At 44.0% G+C, this 17,837-nt stretch overlaps 1 protein-coding gene across 1 annotated transcript; it reads right to left on the bottom strand.

Annotated features, from left to right (window-relative positions):
• Positions 1 to 260: 260 nt before the first annotated feature.
• LOC124701091 (MADS-box transcription factor 50-like) lies at positions 261 to 17,369 on the bottom strand. The gene is made up of 7 exons (XM_047233140.1): positions 16,961 to 17,369; positions 1,817 to 1,895; positions 1,312 to 1,373; positions 1,128 to 1,227; positions 981 to 1,022; positions 838 to 879; positions 261 to 698 (listed from the first exon to the last, which is right to left on the bottom strand). Exons 1-7 carry the CDS (start codon positions 17,140 to 17,142, stop codon positions 549 to 551), a joined length of 657 nt encoding a protein of 218 aa, XP_047089096.1. The 5' UTR covers positions 17,143 to 17,369; the 3' UTR covers positions 261 to 548.
• Between the last annotated feature and the right edge of the window lie 468 nt (positions 17,370 to 17,837).

Below are 17,837 nucleotides of genomic sequence, written 5' to 3'. Positions count from 1 at the left end.
AGACGCAGCAGTGGTCGAGTCGGCAGTCGGCACAAGATCCAACCGTTGCTTGGCTCCCCAATACCTGCATCGCACCAAGCCTGCCACCACGCGCATGCGCCACACCTGTCAAAAGAACTGCCTCTGCTCATGCATCTGCATCCGCGTGCGCGTGCCACCATAAATATCCACACCCCTTCGTCTCCGTCACCTACATCTCCACAGTCGATCACGATGCTTTCTTCCCCTCATCAGCACCAGCACACCGTAGCCAGGAAGCAAACACCAAACAATCAACTTATATGCATGTATTTTTCAGATCTCACAGGATTCCGGGGGCAGCTGCACAGGGGTGTTCCTATCTATCTGCCGTTCGCGGAGGATCGATCGATACAGGTTTGTCACTGTGAAAACACGACGCAATTGGTTTTCTTAGGCTGTAGTAGTAATTGCTGCAAGGCTGCTGTTGCCCTTCGTTTGTCGCTGCTTGCATCTCCCATCTCCAGCTTATTCTCTTCACCATCGCCTCACTCTGCTCATGTATCCTGCAGACGCCAGCCAGCTACCTCTCAGGAGCGACCTCTGCCAGGCAACCCGATGAACAGCTCCGTCTCCACCTCCATTTCATCCTTCTCCTGCTCCGGCTGAGGATGACTCTGCTCCGCTGCCGCCGCCGCCACTGGAGCCGCAGCTGCAGCCAGCTGTTCCTCGTTCTTGCGCTGCAGAGAAATACTCAAATTAGACACATGATCATGCTTCAGATATGTTGGTACGTAGCATCTGCAGTCTGAACCGGCATATGCATATAGGATTTCACGAGGATACGAGGTGCGTCTTCATCAAATCGTTGATCTTTACCTGGCCCTGTAGATCTTCGTTCTCCTTGCGCAGCGTTACCTCCTGCTCGACGCCGATACAGGAAAAACGAACAACGGTGTAAGAAACTGATATTTTTTGTGATTTCCGGTTTCTGTAGGACAACAAGGTGGTGACGTTACTACCTTCTGTTTCAGCTTAGCGAGCTGCTCTTCAAAGAGCCGTGCCTGGAATGCAAGATAAGCAAGTACCGTTACATTGTCGTCTCAGCCTCTGTGCATATGTAGATTCATTGTTGGCTAGAATCGAATGTAGAGTGGCGAATAGCTAACCTTTCTAGCTCTGATGCTAACGAGGCTTTTCTCAATCTTGACCTCTAAGCTTTGCAGTTCTTCAATAGCGCATTCTTCCAAATTACAACCCAGAAGTTTCCTGCATCTCAACAGCACTGGATGGTCACACACTGAGTTTTTCGCTAGTACACGCTACCGGTCTCCTGAAAACCGAAATGGTTACCTTTTGTAAGCATCAAGTGCTTCAAGCTTCTTTGACAAACCCTCAGCATCAGCTTTTATTTTCTGCGACAGAGATCATGTAACTCTTGAAATTGTCAAATTAAAAACAATCGCTAGGTGTACCATCAATCAGGTATATTTATATCCAGAGTCCTAATGCTAAGCATGGGACTGAAACTTAGTTCCATAGTACGTTTGGAATAATTTAGATTCAAAATATGTGATAATTCTTCGGACATGAAATATTTTTCAGAACTTGTGCTTCAGTCCATGGTGGTTTTAGCATTTCAGCATCTATTCTGAGTATTTGGAAATGGCAGCAAACCAACTTGAGCATTGAAGACATATATAGGGTTACTAAATACCAAGTTGCTGACTATCTTAAACTTTCAGTGAAGAGAAAAGCTTGTTACAAAACAAGATAAGTATATAAAAAATTCCATACTTAATTTTTGTAACCAAATGTGACACAAAATTAGTATGCCAATAAGCGCAGACCTATATACCTCTATATCTTGCTGTACCGTCTGGCTTCTGATGTTGTCCTTTGTGCTTGTTTTATAGCGTTCAATTGTTCTCTGCATGCTGATTCCAAATACAAATGTGAAGACATGTCAGAATAATATAACACAGCTCGATCCATTGGAGACAAATGTAGATATATTTCATCCAGTAGTCCAAAATATTTGGTGGGTCCTTCCTATGGTTTCGTGAATATAGATAGAATTTGTTATGGACTAGAAAAAACGTACACTAATTACAAAAAAAACAAATGTTGAACATCAGCTATACATCATTTTATAGCTCCAATCTGTTGGATATATGCAAGAGCTCAGCATCAATGTTAGGCATAATAACTAGGAGTTGTGCATAGGTGTATACTTTGAAAAACACTTACGGAGTGCCATATATTGACACAAAGCGCGCTGTGGGGATGAGTAGTTAAACGTTTAATCCGTCGACCTTTTCCTTAAGAGAGTATTGAAAACAATGTTAGTGTATTTGTTTTGAATTCTGCATATCAGAACTTGTCCAACTGACGGATATGCTATAGTCCAGTTTTTCAACAGGATGAGAAAAATCAAGTGTGATTCTAGTCTGGTAGACAGTAGATTTTTGGGCTACTCGCTTCTGAACTCTAGAATAATTACTTAGCCCCATTGTATGTACTTCTATCAACCAGTGTGATGACAGAGCACAACTTCATGAGCGGATGGTTTTGATTGTTAGTGACATAATTTCAATGGTAATTTAATTTTTTTAAAAAGAATAACCTACTCAGTTCAGTTCGTAATGCAGAAAATTCACCAGCTAGTGACATAGCTAGCTCAGTTCAGTAGTATTACTAAAGCACGGCCATTCTTACAAACTAAAAGCACTACAACATAATTAGGTCATTGCAAGAAATGAAAAGAAAATGTTGGGCATAGTAGTGGTTTTCTCAGTGTGTCTACACTTAAAGTTGTAGTTTCCAGAAATTTAAATAAGAAAATATTTAAAATGAAAATTTCGACTTAACAAAATACAGAATCTTTATGTTTGATTATATGTGTTTTTAAGAGTCAGAAACTAGATTGTGGCATTTTTAATGACCCCACACATCATACAATAGTAATACTATGAAAAATGCATTGGAAGGTCCAATGTGATTTTCTGTTCAGTAGTATTCATGTATATTGCAAGATATACCAAAAGTGTCTAAGTACCAAAGCGCGATGAAACATGCAAGACAAATGAAAACAAGTTTGTTTAAGGCAAAACGTTTTCAAAGAAACACAAAAAGATCATCATGGCCCACGCACAAGTATTCTCAAACCTTCTATGCGCTTGAATCATATTAATCAAAATATCTCATGTGATTGTCACGAGTAGGGGTAATCCACCAAGAGGTGAACCATATTCTACAAGCATTGGCCGCAAAGGAGGCACACAGTGGGATAGGGTTGAGCACATTTAGAACGAAACCGACCCAAGAAGCAGTTTTTGGTTGGAGTCCGGTTCTTGTTTTTCATGTTTCCCCCATTGACATCCCCCCTCCACCACAATATCTCTAGACCTAGTTGGCACCAAGAGTGTGCAAGTGAGCAAGCAAAGCATCCAACATTCAGAGTAAGATTCTTCGTCTTGTTCTTCTACATCGATCTCTTTGTACTATTCATATAGCTCAGTGGTCATGGGTAAAAATGTATTGCGTAAAGCACATTCGTCGGATATTTGGTCTTGATATTGATTAAACCGAAGTTTCTAGAAACCTATGAACAAAAAATGTCAACCCCTGTAGTAGTATGCTGAAGCCCTCTCTCCCCGCCATTTGTACTAAATTTGCTTAGTTGAGATTTTCACCAACGTCCTTATACAATTTGGAGAATAGGGAGAACTCATATTTCTCAGCAATCTCGGCATCCTTATCCCATAAAAACATGGGTACTGGATAAATATCTTGCTGCACCATCTAGCTTATGCCTTATATCTTTTGCTGGATATCCGAAATGTAGTTCTTTTTTTGCCTAATAATATGATAACAGACAGGGATTTCTACGCTCTCAATCCATTTTCTCATGTTCTCCCATGCATTTTAGGTTTTAGGGGTGGAGTGTACTCTAGGTTGGTTGTTTTCTAGAGGGTGTTCTATTTAGTCTACTACCTTTGGATGCACATTTTTGGGTACTTCCAAACACTCCATCTTTTCTTTGAACGAAAGATTGTAGTTTTGATTTGGAGCCACCAAGTGTTCAAGCATAGTACTTGTTGGGGTTATGGCAACTAGTTTTTTTCATGACCGTCTAGTCAATCTACCAAGTTTCCGTTGCAAACCGCGATAACCACAGATCATGATTCCAAATTCTAGCGCATCATGCGCCCACGAGGATTTGCAAAAACAGTTGACTAGTGACTCTTTCCAAGGTTATTACATGTCACTCCGCCATAACATGTGTACTTGTTAACCTATGGTGAATAATAGCAGGAGTAGGTTTCCCCTATAACATGTGTACTTGTTGCCATTATAGTGAATAATAGCGAGAGTAGGGTTTCGCCACTATCGTGGAACCTGAACTTGGGTAACTCATGTGATCACCATCCCGGACATACACCCTCCTTATGCCCTAATTCTCCCCTTGTCGTGAGCTACCACCCATGGGTGTCATGCTGACGATTCCACAACAGTTGGCACCCACCATGGGGCAGAAGGCGTTTGAAGTCGTGTTCAACTTGATCAACAATTAATCGCGAAAAAATCATCCCAAGGCTGGGAAACTTGGGACTCGACATCAACACTAGCACTCGTTTGCAGCTGGTCATAAATTTAGGATATTTTCAGTGGCCTTCCATGGCGGCTTCACCCCTGTCCTGAAGGTATTGTGGATTCTCGAGGCCTTTCAAACAGGCCAAGACCTCTTGGTTTGGTTCGCTGTTAGTACTTCCAAGAAAGTACCTATCCCGCTTTGCTTGTTTAAATTTTGAACCTATTAGGTACTACAAAATCTTATAGGAATCTAAAAACACATGTCTTCCTCATGTACAATTGAATTTACAATTGCCTATATATAGCTGCTCTTTCCCCCTTGGGAGGCAAAAAAATCATCTAAATATTTACTTGAGATCTTTGGTGCTTTGAGTGATTCCTTTGGCACTTCAAGGGATCAAGATCCAAATCAAGACCATGTATTGTTAACTTTGAAAGGGTGTGTGCTTGGAAGCGTTTGTGAAGAACGAAGATAACCTAAATCACGGAAGAGCAACCTCTCGTGGTTGAGAATGAACAAGAAAGTACCAATCCTGCCTTGCTTGTTCAAATTTGAACCTGTTAAGTACCACCAGGAATCTAAAAAACATATTTATGAATTTACAAACTTGCCTATATATACCTGCTCTTGCCCCCTTGGGAGGCGAAGGGAAAATCACATAAATATTTACTTGAGATCTTTGGTGCTTCGAGTGATTTCTTTGGCACTGCAAGGATTCAAGATCCAACTAAAGACCATCTATTGTTATATTTTAAAGGCGTGTGCTTGGAACCCCTTGCGTTTGCGAAGAACAAAGATCGCCTAAATTATGGGAAGAGTTACCTCTCATGGTTGAGCTACTTAATTTCCTAGCTAAAGGAGGGGTATGGGATTCTTAGTTGTCGAGGATTTTGTGTCGTGTCTCCAATGAGGACCTAGGAATGCACCAACAATCTAAACCTCGATTCTACATCCTTGTGTTTGTAATTGAGCTCATCAACTTTGCAGTCTTTTATTGGGTAAGTTTACCTTTGTTGCATGCTTAGAGTATTTGTAGCCAACACGTCGAAAAAACCTTGTAAAGTTGACAACCTCCCCTAGAATTTTACAATCACCAACTCACTCTCCTCTAAATGATAGTTGTTGTCTTACAAGTACTTCATGATACATTGCATGTTCCCACAAACATAAAAGTTTAGTATGTGACTACATGTTGCTCACCTATATCTTGAGGCTTTGTACATACTATGTTTATCTAGACTTAGGCACTGACTTAGAAAAACAATAAGGAGATGAGAGTTGAAATTACTTAGTGTTTGTTTTTTCTATTGGTTCATTTAGTATATCATGCAAAGCTACCATGGAGTCAAATATTCTTTTTGATGTTTCTCTTCTAGTGGTTTGTTTTCACATAAAATTACCAAAGCTAAATTTTGTCCTTGTTCACATGATCAATATGTTCCCACAAATGCATACTATTATGGATATTGAGTAGCAAATATCAAATTTTAATCGAAGTAGTTTAATTTTCCGATAAACAAGTGTGGTTTTTGAAGGCTTTGCAAGGAATCAATAGGTGGAAATCTAGTGCCAATAATATTCTTATAAGAATATACTAGAAGGGAAGATGAAGATCTTGAAAATATTTCTTGTAATTTTACTCACTTGAATTTGCAAGGCTAGGTGTTCTAGCTATGATCAACATAGCCATTAGTTTCTTCTAGTATCAATGTTGGAAACTAAAACATAACATTTGATAAGAGCACACCATTTTAACATACACTTATATGACAATTGTAAGAAAGTATTTTCTTTTTGGATAATAAATTAACTATACACAGAGTATAGTATTAAATATATAAATGTTACATTTGCACAATATACCATCATTTTGCTAATTGTGTTTTGTGTATAATTTTTTGTCAATTGCCAAAGATACAACCATTACAAGAAAAAGCCATGAAGTGATGCATCGGACATATTTTCGGTTTGGCACATCAGCTCCATTTGTCTTAAGGCACATCTCCAACTATTAATTCTGTCAAAACGGTGCCACCATAAGAACATAAAAAGAGTAAAAGTTAACAAATTACATGACTTAATTTAGATAAGTAGCACTAAGTGGATAATACGAAAGCTCCAACCATCCATATTTAAGCCTAAGCAAATGTGTAGGAATACCACAATGTTCATTGCCACCGATTATATTTAGTTAGCTCCAAAATATTTTTATCATACGAGGTTTGGATTAATAGTACTCACATTTAGTCTGATGTGTCTCCATCATCTCGTAACTCTTGCTAACAACCGCAATCAGAAGTTAGTTTGAAGAGCCATCCATAATTAGCTAAAAAAACACATGGCTTGTGCCTATAACTCGTGGGATCATAATCATGACCACTTAGCCTTGAAGAAGTTTTCTTCCTAGCCTAATGAGGCTTCCTTTCCATTCTCTTATTCTTCTGCAACATACCCCTCCAACCTCCTTTCCTATCACCGCATGAAGGAGATTTAGTTTCCGGCCCACGTGGATGTCGTGCGTGAGGGAGATCTAGGTTGGCCGCTACCACCACTATTTAGAGCCATCATGCTAGGGGACAAGAAGACCTAACATTAACACTACATTTGCACGAGTTGATGTCCTCATTTGGTAGCACCCATCAAGAGTATATTCATTGCTAGACGAGTTAGCACCAATTAACTTGTAGCATTTTATTATTGGTACGAAGGGCGGGCCTGGTGCAGCGGTAGAGCCTCACCGCCTGTGACCGAGAGGTCCCAGGTTCGAGTTGCGGTCTCCTCACATTGCACTTTGTGAGGGTAAGGCTTGCCACTAACACCTTCCCCAGACCCCGCACAGTGCGGGAGCTCTCAGCACTGGGTACGTCCTTTTTTTATTTTTTTATTGGTACATCTGATTTACTTGATATGCATTCTCTATTTTGACAATGGTGATAAATGTGAGTTGTACCTTTATAACAAGGTTTTAGGATTTAGTGATCGGTAACAAATGCCCATTAGAACGTTTTATTCCAAAATGTGTGAAGTGCTAACACATATAGACTATTTCCTATAACCTATAATAAGAAATTCTTGTGAAATTGCATATGGTGTATTTATCTGGCAAATGATGATATTCAATGTATATATGCAAATGGTACTAGAGTGTAGGGCTATATTGTCAGTGCAACCGGCTAATACTTTTATATGTTCACATTCAACGCAAGTTGGGTTGTCTGCTTCACATTATTATGTTATTCCAAAGTTCGGATGCCACCAAAATAATAAAATACTAATTTAGTCTAATCAATGATGTTAAGACCTTGTATATGAAAATCAAATGCCTTAATTTCACATGATGTAAAGAGGAATTAGTAAAGATAACCTTTGTATTATGAACTTCATCTCCCTCAACATTTTGACATTTTGGTGTCTTGCTTAAAGCAATTTTCTAAAAGTGGCTTGTGTTGTGTGACAAATATTCTAACGGTGGTGGTGCTTTATTTGGTGGTATTACACAAGAAAACTTGTTGAACACCAGCGTGCTCACATCGACATGTGGTGGTATTGTGATTGTCATTCAATCAATGTGAACATTTGTTCTATGACCTTATGTCATTCAAGAAAACTTGATTTCGTATAAACCATTTTACCTTTTTGATTTGTTTCCGCTCATACTTGGCCTCCGATGAGTTGATGACAAAGGTTCATTTATTCTTCTGACTCTAGATGGACCCAAATAAATACTCCCTCCGATCCTAAAAAAATGTCGGACGGATCATTTTGCTAAAACAACCTCATGTTTCATTTTATTCAACCCGCAGTCTACTGTAATCTGGCTCCCTCGTCCTAATCCACAGCCGCACCATCTCCTTCGATCCCCATCCCGTACGCGTGCATCACCCAACCTACCACCACCTCTCCGGTCCAATCTCTCCGGCTCTGCACCGGACCTGGTCGTGTGCTCCTCCCTCCGCTCCCAGTTCGAAGGCCGCCGCTATCCTGAATTAGATCAACACCGCCGGCTGTTCCTCGCCGATGCAAAGGCGCCTCCGCCCAGAAAACATGTCGGCGTGGCGGGCTTCCTCGCCGGCGCGATGGGCTTCCTCGCTGGCGTACACGTGCAATAGTAGGACGTTGCGTGGCGCCCCATCAAGTTCGCTTGCTCGCGTCCCGCCCGTGGCCGAGGCAGTCCACTTCAGATGCCAACACGCCGGCCGGCGGCAGTCAGCCGACCACCAGGATAGGAGGATCCTCCGTATTTTCTAATTTTAGAAGGGTTCATTTGTAAAATGCATTTGTATTGCCCCTCCGACACTTTTTTAGGATCGGAGGGAGTACCTTTGTTTTCATGAAAATGTGTCTACAAGTCACATTCAAGATATGCCTCTAATATAATCATATCTTCTTACTTTCTTTTTTGTATTCGAGTCGAAGCACGGAAGTACGAGAATTCTGAACTGCCAAAAACTTTCAATCTTTCAGTGGAGTAGTTTATTTAGTTACATAGTCCACTTTTTAAAAGATAACATATTTTTACGTTGATACTGTAGGGAACCCCTACGGGGTGATTTTGTTTTTAATTATAAATGCCTAAGGGAAGCAACCAAGACAAGTTACCAATTACATCCAAGGGGAAGGGAGAGGGGAATGGGAAAGACAACATTGTAAATATTCTAGATGATGTGTTAAACTTACAATAACATATGTTCATGTTTGAATGAACTTCTAACTTTTTCTACAATTTTGGTGATTTTTGTGAGATTAATGTGATTCAATAAATAGGTAATGAGAATGAATACGAAACATATTCTATGTGATGTATTGGCTGGCCCGAGTTTGGCTTACCATTTAGGTGGAATATAAGAAGATTCCCAATTTTGACTATTGACTAAATTGAAATTCTTTGTATTTCTCGATGGAGGGAGTAGTGTTCACTACAACTTTTTATGCTTGCTGATTTGTTGAAATTTGAGATGCCTTATTATCGGGGGGGGGAGTTTGCAACCCCCTCGCGGCACCTCTCTCTCTCTCCTCTCGAACCCTCCACTCGTACATAAAACAGTACTTGTGCCGTACCTAAATCCATCATTGGTGGCGCACACAGATACGCCACCCTTACAGAGTGTGATACGTGCAAGGCCCACATGGGCCTAATCTGCCCATACACACGCGAGCAGATCATCCCCGTGAACTGACAGTCACGAGGCCGTGATTCCAGAGCAAGGCGGCGTTGACACGACCAGAAGAGGATGACGGGCCAGCGAGCGATGTGGATCTAGGCGTTGACCCATCCATCTATTTTCTTTTCTTCGTCAACACGAATGTCGTGCTTGGGGCCAGATGCGGGAGGTTGTCGACGACATGGTTTTGGTGCTCCCTAGAGTCGGTCAAGAGGTCGACGGGGTACAGATGGGCTCCACAATTTCCATGGTGGCCTTGGCGTTGTCATTTGCTTCAGGGAAGAGCAATGAGAGGCGGCTGGAGTCGTAGTGGCGTCGGTGAGATGCAGTCGAGGAAGGGCGCATTGTTTTGGTGCGAAATAATAGGGACCGAGGGCATCAGGAGGTGCGCTGAGACAGACAAAATGATCTAGCAGAAACCAAAAATAGGCAGCGGCAGCTTAGAGCGTGCCCGGTTCAGGACACGGTGATGGAACTCGAGCAAGGAATAGCATTAGCCCGGCGGCGCAATAGGGAGAGAAATGCGTAGGAGGAGGTGGGGATCTTATAGGATCAAACGAGGCAAGAAATAATAGCCAAAATCAACGGGAATCAAGCCGGAGCAAAATCATCACTCGATCGGGGCCACCTCGGCCTCCCATCCTCGGTGAGGAACTGCGTGCTCCATCGCCCTACTGTTGGTGCCCTGCGCGGCCTGATGGAGTGCTCACGAGCAGCGGTGCCGACCCGCTCTTGTTGTCGAACCTGGCGGAGCCAATGCTCCCGACGATGGCCACCGCGGCCAAGGATGGGATGTGTCCAGGAGGAGATAGAGAGAGAAGAAAAGATGGAGAAAATATGTGGCTAGGAGGAGATTGAAGGTGGCAATGCATGGGGCCCAACCACGGCGTGGTGTGCGAGTGCATACCCTAATAATGATATCTAGTAGCCTATGTTTTCTCGAGCATGCTACCATTAATTCACTATTAGTAGCCCACCTAGTTTTAGCATGCAACTGCTATTTACTAGTAGAGTAACAAAACTGGGTGCGCTACTGATATTGTGACGCATATAGCCATTTTCCTACTAGTGTTCTCTTCTCTTCCCAGAGTCTTCCAGATCCATGCAGCTCGGCCCCTCCTCTGTTGTAGTCGCTGGTGTCAAGTTAGGTGAGGGACCTATCAAGCCTCTATGGAAGTTCTTCACTCATACGGTAGTTGGTTATATGCCAAGAAAATGGCGTGGGATCCCTTCGGCCGGATCCGATGCTAGCTCGTAGTTCTCCACTTTGTCGCAGAGCTTCGATGGGTGAAGCTGAAGGTGATGAGACGGGGAGCAATGGATATTTCCATCAATAAGGCCAAAAAACTTTGTGGGTCTAGCATCTGCGGTTGGAGCTCGGAGTCCTCTTTTTTAGCTCGTCGGGGAGACAAGGAAGAAAGGCTTGCTCCTGCTGGTGGCCGAATCTACAGAAGGGGACCAACAATGCTTCTATAGGGAGCTTCCTCCCGACGGAGAGTCCGTTAAAAGGCAACCGCTCCCACCAGAGGTGTAGGGTAGCTTCTTCTGGCCAGCGCCAAATGGACTACTAGAACCTCCAGCCTGCCATGCCATTTCAAAGCCCTCCGGCTCTAGTGCAGCAGGCTCCCACCTCCCCATCCCAAGTGGTTTCGTTCCCGAGGATGTTGAGGGTTGCTGCCCAAAGCTTCAGGTCCATCATGTTGGAGTTGGACTTGATCGCATTTTTCAGTTTACTTTAAGGCCCTAAGTGTGAAATGTAAGAGTTTGTGTGTATTTTTCTGTTTACTTGAGGCCTTATGTATAAGATGAACTTCCACCAACGAGAATTAGTGAAGCTCTAGATCCTTTGGGACAAAAACAGATGCGTTTTCGCTAAGATATGTTGATTTCGCTGCATTTCATTTAGAAGCATAGGCCCTGGATGAAGAAATACCATCATAATGTTTGTTAAATAAATTAGATATGTAGTTAATATAACGATCAAATTTGTTACTACATCGCAATTGGTAGCATCCAAGTCATTTTGATCTATAATACTTAAGTAGCATGTGACTACTCATGTCGAGACACCGAATTTGTTGAACTCTTTCCCTATGCAACTGCATTTAAATTATTTTAGATGTGTTATTGGCAAAAAAAAAAAGCTCATCGATTTGCTCTTTACAATTTGTAGAAACCAAATATATATAATCTCTTAAGAGGCAAGAAGCGTTTCGGTGCTCAAGATAGATCAGTCGTACGTCTCAGGGCGACGAGATAGCTGATGATCATATGATTAGGTGCCTTGAAAGTGTGCACATCCACTTGGTGAATCATTCGCAATGCAGGATGGAACAGAAGGTTGTGGGTGGCAATTTTATCACCCACGCGCTTGTAGTAGGTTCCAAAAGAACAACACGAGCTTGGTAGAAGCGGACACATGAGCTAAAGATCTTTTGAACTCCGGTATCCAAGCATATGAGACAGTAGTGGTTACTCAGGATCCCCATGCTCAGATGATATCGATTTTCAGCCTTACGATTATAAACATGATGACACGCTTACAAGCGCAATGACACTATTTTTTCACAAGAAGAGCTCAAAATTTATTTTAGGATAACTTCTGTTGCCGTGTGGAATTGACAATGATACATATTGTTGTACTGTTATGTCATAACGTTTGAAATTGTTGTGTTGCTTGACGATATTTGCAAGCATCTGTTATCTATATTATGCTTTTATGTAACTTATTGTTCTGTTGCATGACGATATTTGCAAGCATTTGTTATCTATATTATGCTTTTATGTAACTTATTATAGTATTTAAATGAAGCGGGCATATTAAAATAGCATGCAAAGTCATCTGCACTGCCGAAGACCATAGAAGGAACTATTTATGCCGTGCATGGTAGTTCGAGCTAGCATACGCCTACCGGGGCATGTAAGGTGCGATGTAGCTATGCACCAGGTTACAGAGGTGTGGTGATCTAATTTTCACGACATGTTTATTCCCTAGCCGCTTTTAAGCGCGTCCTAAAGAATTTCCACATCATTTAGGCATATAGCTCAGCTTATATAAGCATCACGTAGTACTTACGCTAGTAGTGCATACGTTTCCAACATAGACGTGATAACTAGTACATGGCTCAGTGTGGGTATCGTCAACCAAGACACCGAGGGGTATGTGAGATCTAGCAAACAAGTAAATACTCCTATTTACATGACCGACCCATGTACTCGAGGTACAAGTTGTAGCATATTTAAGCAAACATACAAACTTAAGGGATCTTCAGCGGCCCGACGCATTCCGGTCCCCAAAAGTGACCGTCTGCATCGGTTTGGGTCGGGCCACGGACACGAATTGGACTCCTAGCCACGATTGGCCGTTTGCGTCGGGTGCCCCCAACAGGCCGACGCATTTTAATGTAAATTGTTTTTTCATTTGTAATATAAGCATTTACATAGTGCCAAATATAAGTAAAAAAGGCAACATAATAGCCCAAGATAACAATGGCACCCGCCATGGCTGCCTAGTTGTCATCGTCGATGAGGTCGATGCAGACCGGAGGCACCCAAGGCCATGGCCATGCAAAGGTGGTTGCTGAAGCGCCGGAGGCGTTGTTGGAGCGGGAGGAGGAGGCGGATGGGTCAGTGGCCTCCCTTGGGAAGGTGGCTGCTAAGGCACGGAGGCCCGCAGTTGGACGGCGAGGCCATCGCATTGACTAAGGTCATCGAGCTCGCTGTTGGCAATGGCCATCTCCATGGCCTCGTCCTCCGTGAGTTCGTTGGTTGGAGTTCGTCCTCCTCCTCCTCTTCTGCGTCCTCCACCTCCTCGTCGAAGCGGGCGTAGCGCTCCTGGATGAAGAAGTCAACGTTGCCTAGGTAACCCGCGCAGCGGCGCAGGTCGAACTCCCACCTCTCGAAGGTGGACTAGTTGTAGGAGTCGAGGGCGAAGGCCGAATCGTCACCTAGATCTAGCGGGAGGATGAATCTACAGCGGTGGATCTCGTACTGCCGTTGTCGTCCCTCGTGCGGCACCGGAGGCACCGGGACACTGAGGTGGTTGAAGTACCAGCCAACGCTCGGCATGCCCGCATCCCTCCAAGGGACCGACCGGTTCTCCTTGTACAGCCGTTGGGCGTTCCACCGGCACGTATTGGCGGTTGCGTGGGGTTTTCTTCTTCTTGGCGCGAGAGGACCCGGCATCGGCGTCGTGCTTCGTCTTGCAAAACGGTCAGCCCTTTCCCATGACGATGTAGATGGCAGTTGGATGTAGGAGAGGTGCAGGAAGACTGGCCCACTTTTAAAGGTCGGGTGGCGCCTTCAACTAGCGAGACACCCAAGTGTCGCCCACACCGACACTAGCACACTTGGAGATAGGACCACATCATTTACGCGGCTTGAGGAACCGAACCATTCCTCGCGCACGGAAGACGACAATGAGGTGGAAGCATGCGCTCACCGCGCAGTTTTTCGTACCAGCGACAGGCCAGTCATTATACATCGGGCCGCTGGGCTGGGGTGTACTGACCTATTTTTCGTCCGCGCGGACGCAAAAGGTTTTGCGTCGGGCCACTGGAGATGCTCGTACGCAAAAGGTTTTGCGTCCCTTTGTGTCGGGCCGCTGGAGATGCTCGTAGAGCAAAATGCATATAATCATTAAAAATGATTGGAGCCCTGCAGGTCAGGAAAAATCACCTCCAAGCCACTCGGATGGGCTAACCCTAGATCGAATTGTTTCCGCCCTTCCCCTCACCTACTCCCTCTTCTTTCCACTTCTTGAGGTTGGCAAGATCTCACAACTATCGTTGCAGGTCGATAGGGCTACTCGTGGTGAAGGCAACGCTTGTACAAATGGTGGGTAACTCCGATGGCGGCACGAGAAATGCGGGCGACCTGATGTGAATTGATGATCTGTATTCGAAGATCAACATAGTTGTATGGCTTGAAGAAGGGTTTGCTTGGCATCAATTCAGGGACGCTAATAAGTTGTGCGACTGCCCGAATAATGGATTTGGGTTCCCAGCGATATATCCGGAATTTTACGTTGCTAATGAAATTTCCTTTAGTTATATTATCATGATAATTGGTATCATCATGATATTAGTCATTATCCTTATCAGAAAATTGTGTATCATCCACCCGGGTTAACCCTTTTTTATTAACAAGAAAAGAGAGAAGTATCAGATAGTTGGTGCGAGTGAATGATCTATCAAGAGTGAAATCTAGGATGTCTAAAAAGAAATACAAAGAATGCGAGAGAAAGGTAGAGATAACTTAACTAGCGTATAAACACTAGACATAATTGTACATCAACCACTTGGGTTAATCCTTCTGGGGTAAAGAAAGGAGAGAAGTACAAGAAAGTCCAAAATGAGATAAGATCTAAGTTTATTTTGAGATGAGAAGCCTGAGAAGAAATCAGAATAATTAATGCCTTTTATATGCGAGATAAATTTTGAAACAATATGTGATAACCTCTTGCTTCCCCAGTTACAAGTTTGGTATGCCCAAAATTTATACTGGAGGTGCACCCTTTGTTTCCCATGTATCATTAGATGTACTCATAGTTCGTAAGATATACCAAAACGCAAAAGGAAAATGGGAATTCTGTTGATATTGCATGCGATCAGCACGGGGAGGTATTAAGTACCCCTCGTATATTAGTCAGTCTTATTCCGAAACAGAGAGCGTTGTAAATTATCAATTGTATGTTAACTACAGCTCAAGCACACTTTTGGGCCGGCAAATAGCCTATATATTTTACACTCAAAAATACAGAACAAGTCCTCCCTACGACCATTGTCTGCCGAGATCAGCTGAATGATTATTTGGCTCCCTAGTGGACGCCCTATGATCATGGAGATTGTTTCCCTTGATTTTGGTCTGGCTTTTGGTTTGCAGGCACATGATTCTGGAAAGGTTCTAACCTACAAATAATAAATAGGCAGAAACTATGCTCATAATAGCATTACAAAGGGGATTCATCATCTTAAAAAAATGTTCATAGTTTGATTGGAACCGTACTGGGAAAAGCTGGCAAGTTTAATCTTGACTCGGCTATTATATGAACAGTAACTATACATGAAACAATTTTTCGGTCTCCCATGAAACACTAAGACGTACATCAAACATGGGCGTATTGAGAACAAGATCACTGCCCCTAAACCTTAATGACCACATCTCTTGCCCCGAATCGTAATAACGTTTTTGGCTCCTAGTATTTTTTTCACAGTTTCAATTCCTATGAAATCCAAAGCTCTGTCTAATTTATGTATGCATTGATGTACTCGGTTTAAATCTACCTGTGAGGATATAAGGCTGTTACAGTAGCAGCAACTGAACAATGAAAAATACTGGTGCAGTGTCGTTCCACAACTAGTTGTCTGTAAAAGGGTGGTACTCTCTAAACAGTTGATAAGTACTGTTTCGATTCTGGAGTAGTACACCATATCGCATGCAACAATTTTGTTTGTGGACAGCAAATTAAGTCACGGATTAACAGCCACACCCAGAACGAGGCAAACACAGTCTCATGGTCGGCCTGAAAAACGATGTTCAGACAAGATATAGTGCGTCCCAGGTAATTCTAGCTTGGCATATTTTTGGTTTTCGTTCGTCACAAACTCTCCTATTGGTCAACACTACTGCTAGCAGCAGCATAACTTTTGGCTTTCGTTTGTCACAAATTCTCCGATTGGCCAATACTACTGCTGGCAGCAGCATATTTTTGGCTTTCTTTACGTCTAGTGATTAATTTACAAAAATAGGCCAATAGGGAATGAGTAGCCTACATGTACTAACTGTCCTCCAATCCTGAAACCACTTTAAAGTTTACCCCAATTCGCAGCGATAGCCGGACGTACGGAGGAAAATTTTTACAAGTAATATAGGACGTCTTGGCTGGAACCGATGCAAGATTCTAGCAGAGATATTGGGGAGTGGGGGAAACCCATTGGCCCTCGGCCAAGTGGATGGTGGCAGCAGGAAGTGGTCGAGCAGTTATGGCAGTGCCTACTGGCATCATCTGCACAGTACTCGATATAGAGGCTTCCTCCCCATTGGGCCATTGGGCACAGCACGCGCGCGAGCACGCCACTGGCCGGCGAGCTGCTAGCCTGGCAGGGAGGAGGAAGCGCGCGAAGATCCATCGGGTTTTTGGCAGGCTTTGGGGATAAACAAATGGATCCGGCAGCGAGGAAGAAATAGTAAAGAAAGACAAGACAAATTAAGTAGAGCGGGAGGGAAGGAAAGGGTTAATTACCTGGCGCTTGCGAATTCGTAGAGCCTGCCGCGTGGGGAGAAGACGATGAGGGCGACCTCGGCGTCGCAGAGGACGGAGAGCTCGAAGGCCTTCTTGAGCAGGCCGCCGCGGCGCTTGGAGAAGGTGACCTGGCGGCTGGTGGGGTTCTCTATCCGCTTCATCTGCGTCTTTCCCCGCACCATCCTTCCTTCCTTCCGATCGATCCGCCCCAAATCCGAGACCGCAAATCCTGCTCCTCCTGATCGGTCCGGTCAAGCTGTGGTGGTGGTGAGAGGGGAAGAAGAAGGAGAAGCGAGAGAGTTATCCCAATTGGGGCGGCGCGGGCAGGGCGAAAAGTGGAAACCCCGGCGGAGTAGGAAGGGGATCTAAGCTAGGACGGCAAATGGAGACTCACCAAAAATGGCAAGGGAGGCGCGGTGAGATGATGATATACAGGCGGTGCGGTGTAGTAGTAGGGTTCGGCCGTAGCAGCTGCCGCTGCTCCTTGCCCGCTCCTCGGCTTTCCTTTTTGGTCCCAGATGGCGTTGCCGTGACGCTGTAGCGAGTTGGTGGTGGAGAGGCCAAATCGGCGTCGGCCGGAGGAAAATGGAAATTTGTGTATGCTCGTGGTGGGGAAGGGGTCGGTGGCCCTGCCGTTTATATGGGGCGAGTGGAGGTGGGCAAGAAACGGCAATATTTCCCATACGGGGAAAAATGGATTTTCTCCATCCCCGGAAGCGAAGCGGCCCCCTCCACCGGCCACCGCGCCCATTGGCGGTCTCTTTTCGGGAAGAGCGGAATTAAAGGCGCAGCCGGCCCCCACAGGGCGCTTTTGCGGTTAACCGCCCTGCAACACGAGATATTGCGCGCTCAGGCTTTGTTTGACGAATCAACTCCG

Source organism: Lolium rigidum, chromosome 3, assembly GCF_022539505.1.
Source record: "Lolium rigidum isolate FL_2022 chromosome 3, APGP_CSIRO_Lrig_0.1, whole genome shotgun sequence".
Taxonomy (NCBI): Eukaryota; Viridiplantae; Streptophyta; class Magnoliopsida; order Poales; family Poaceae; genus Lolium; species Lolium rigidum.
The sequence above is the reverse complement of the archived record's forward strand: the minus strand, read 5'-3'. Positions and strand labels throughout refer to the sequence as shown.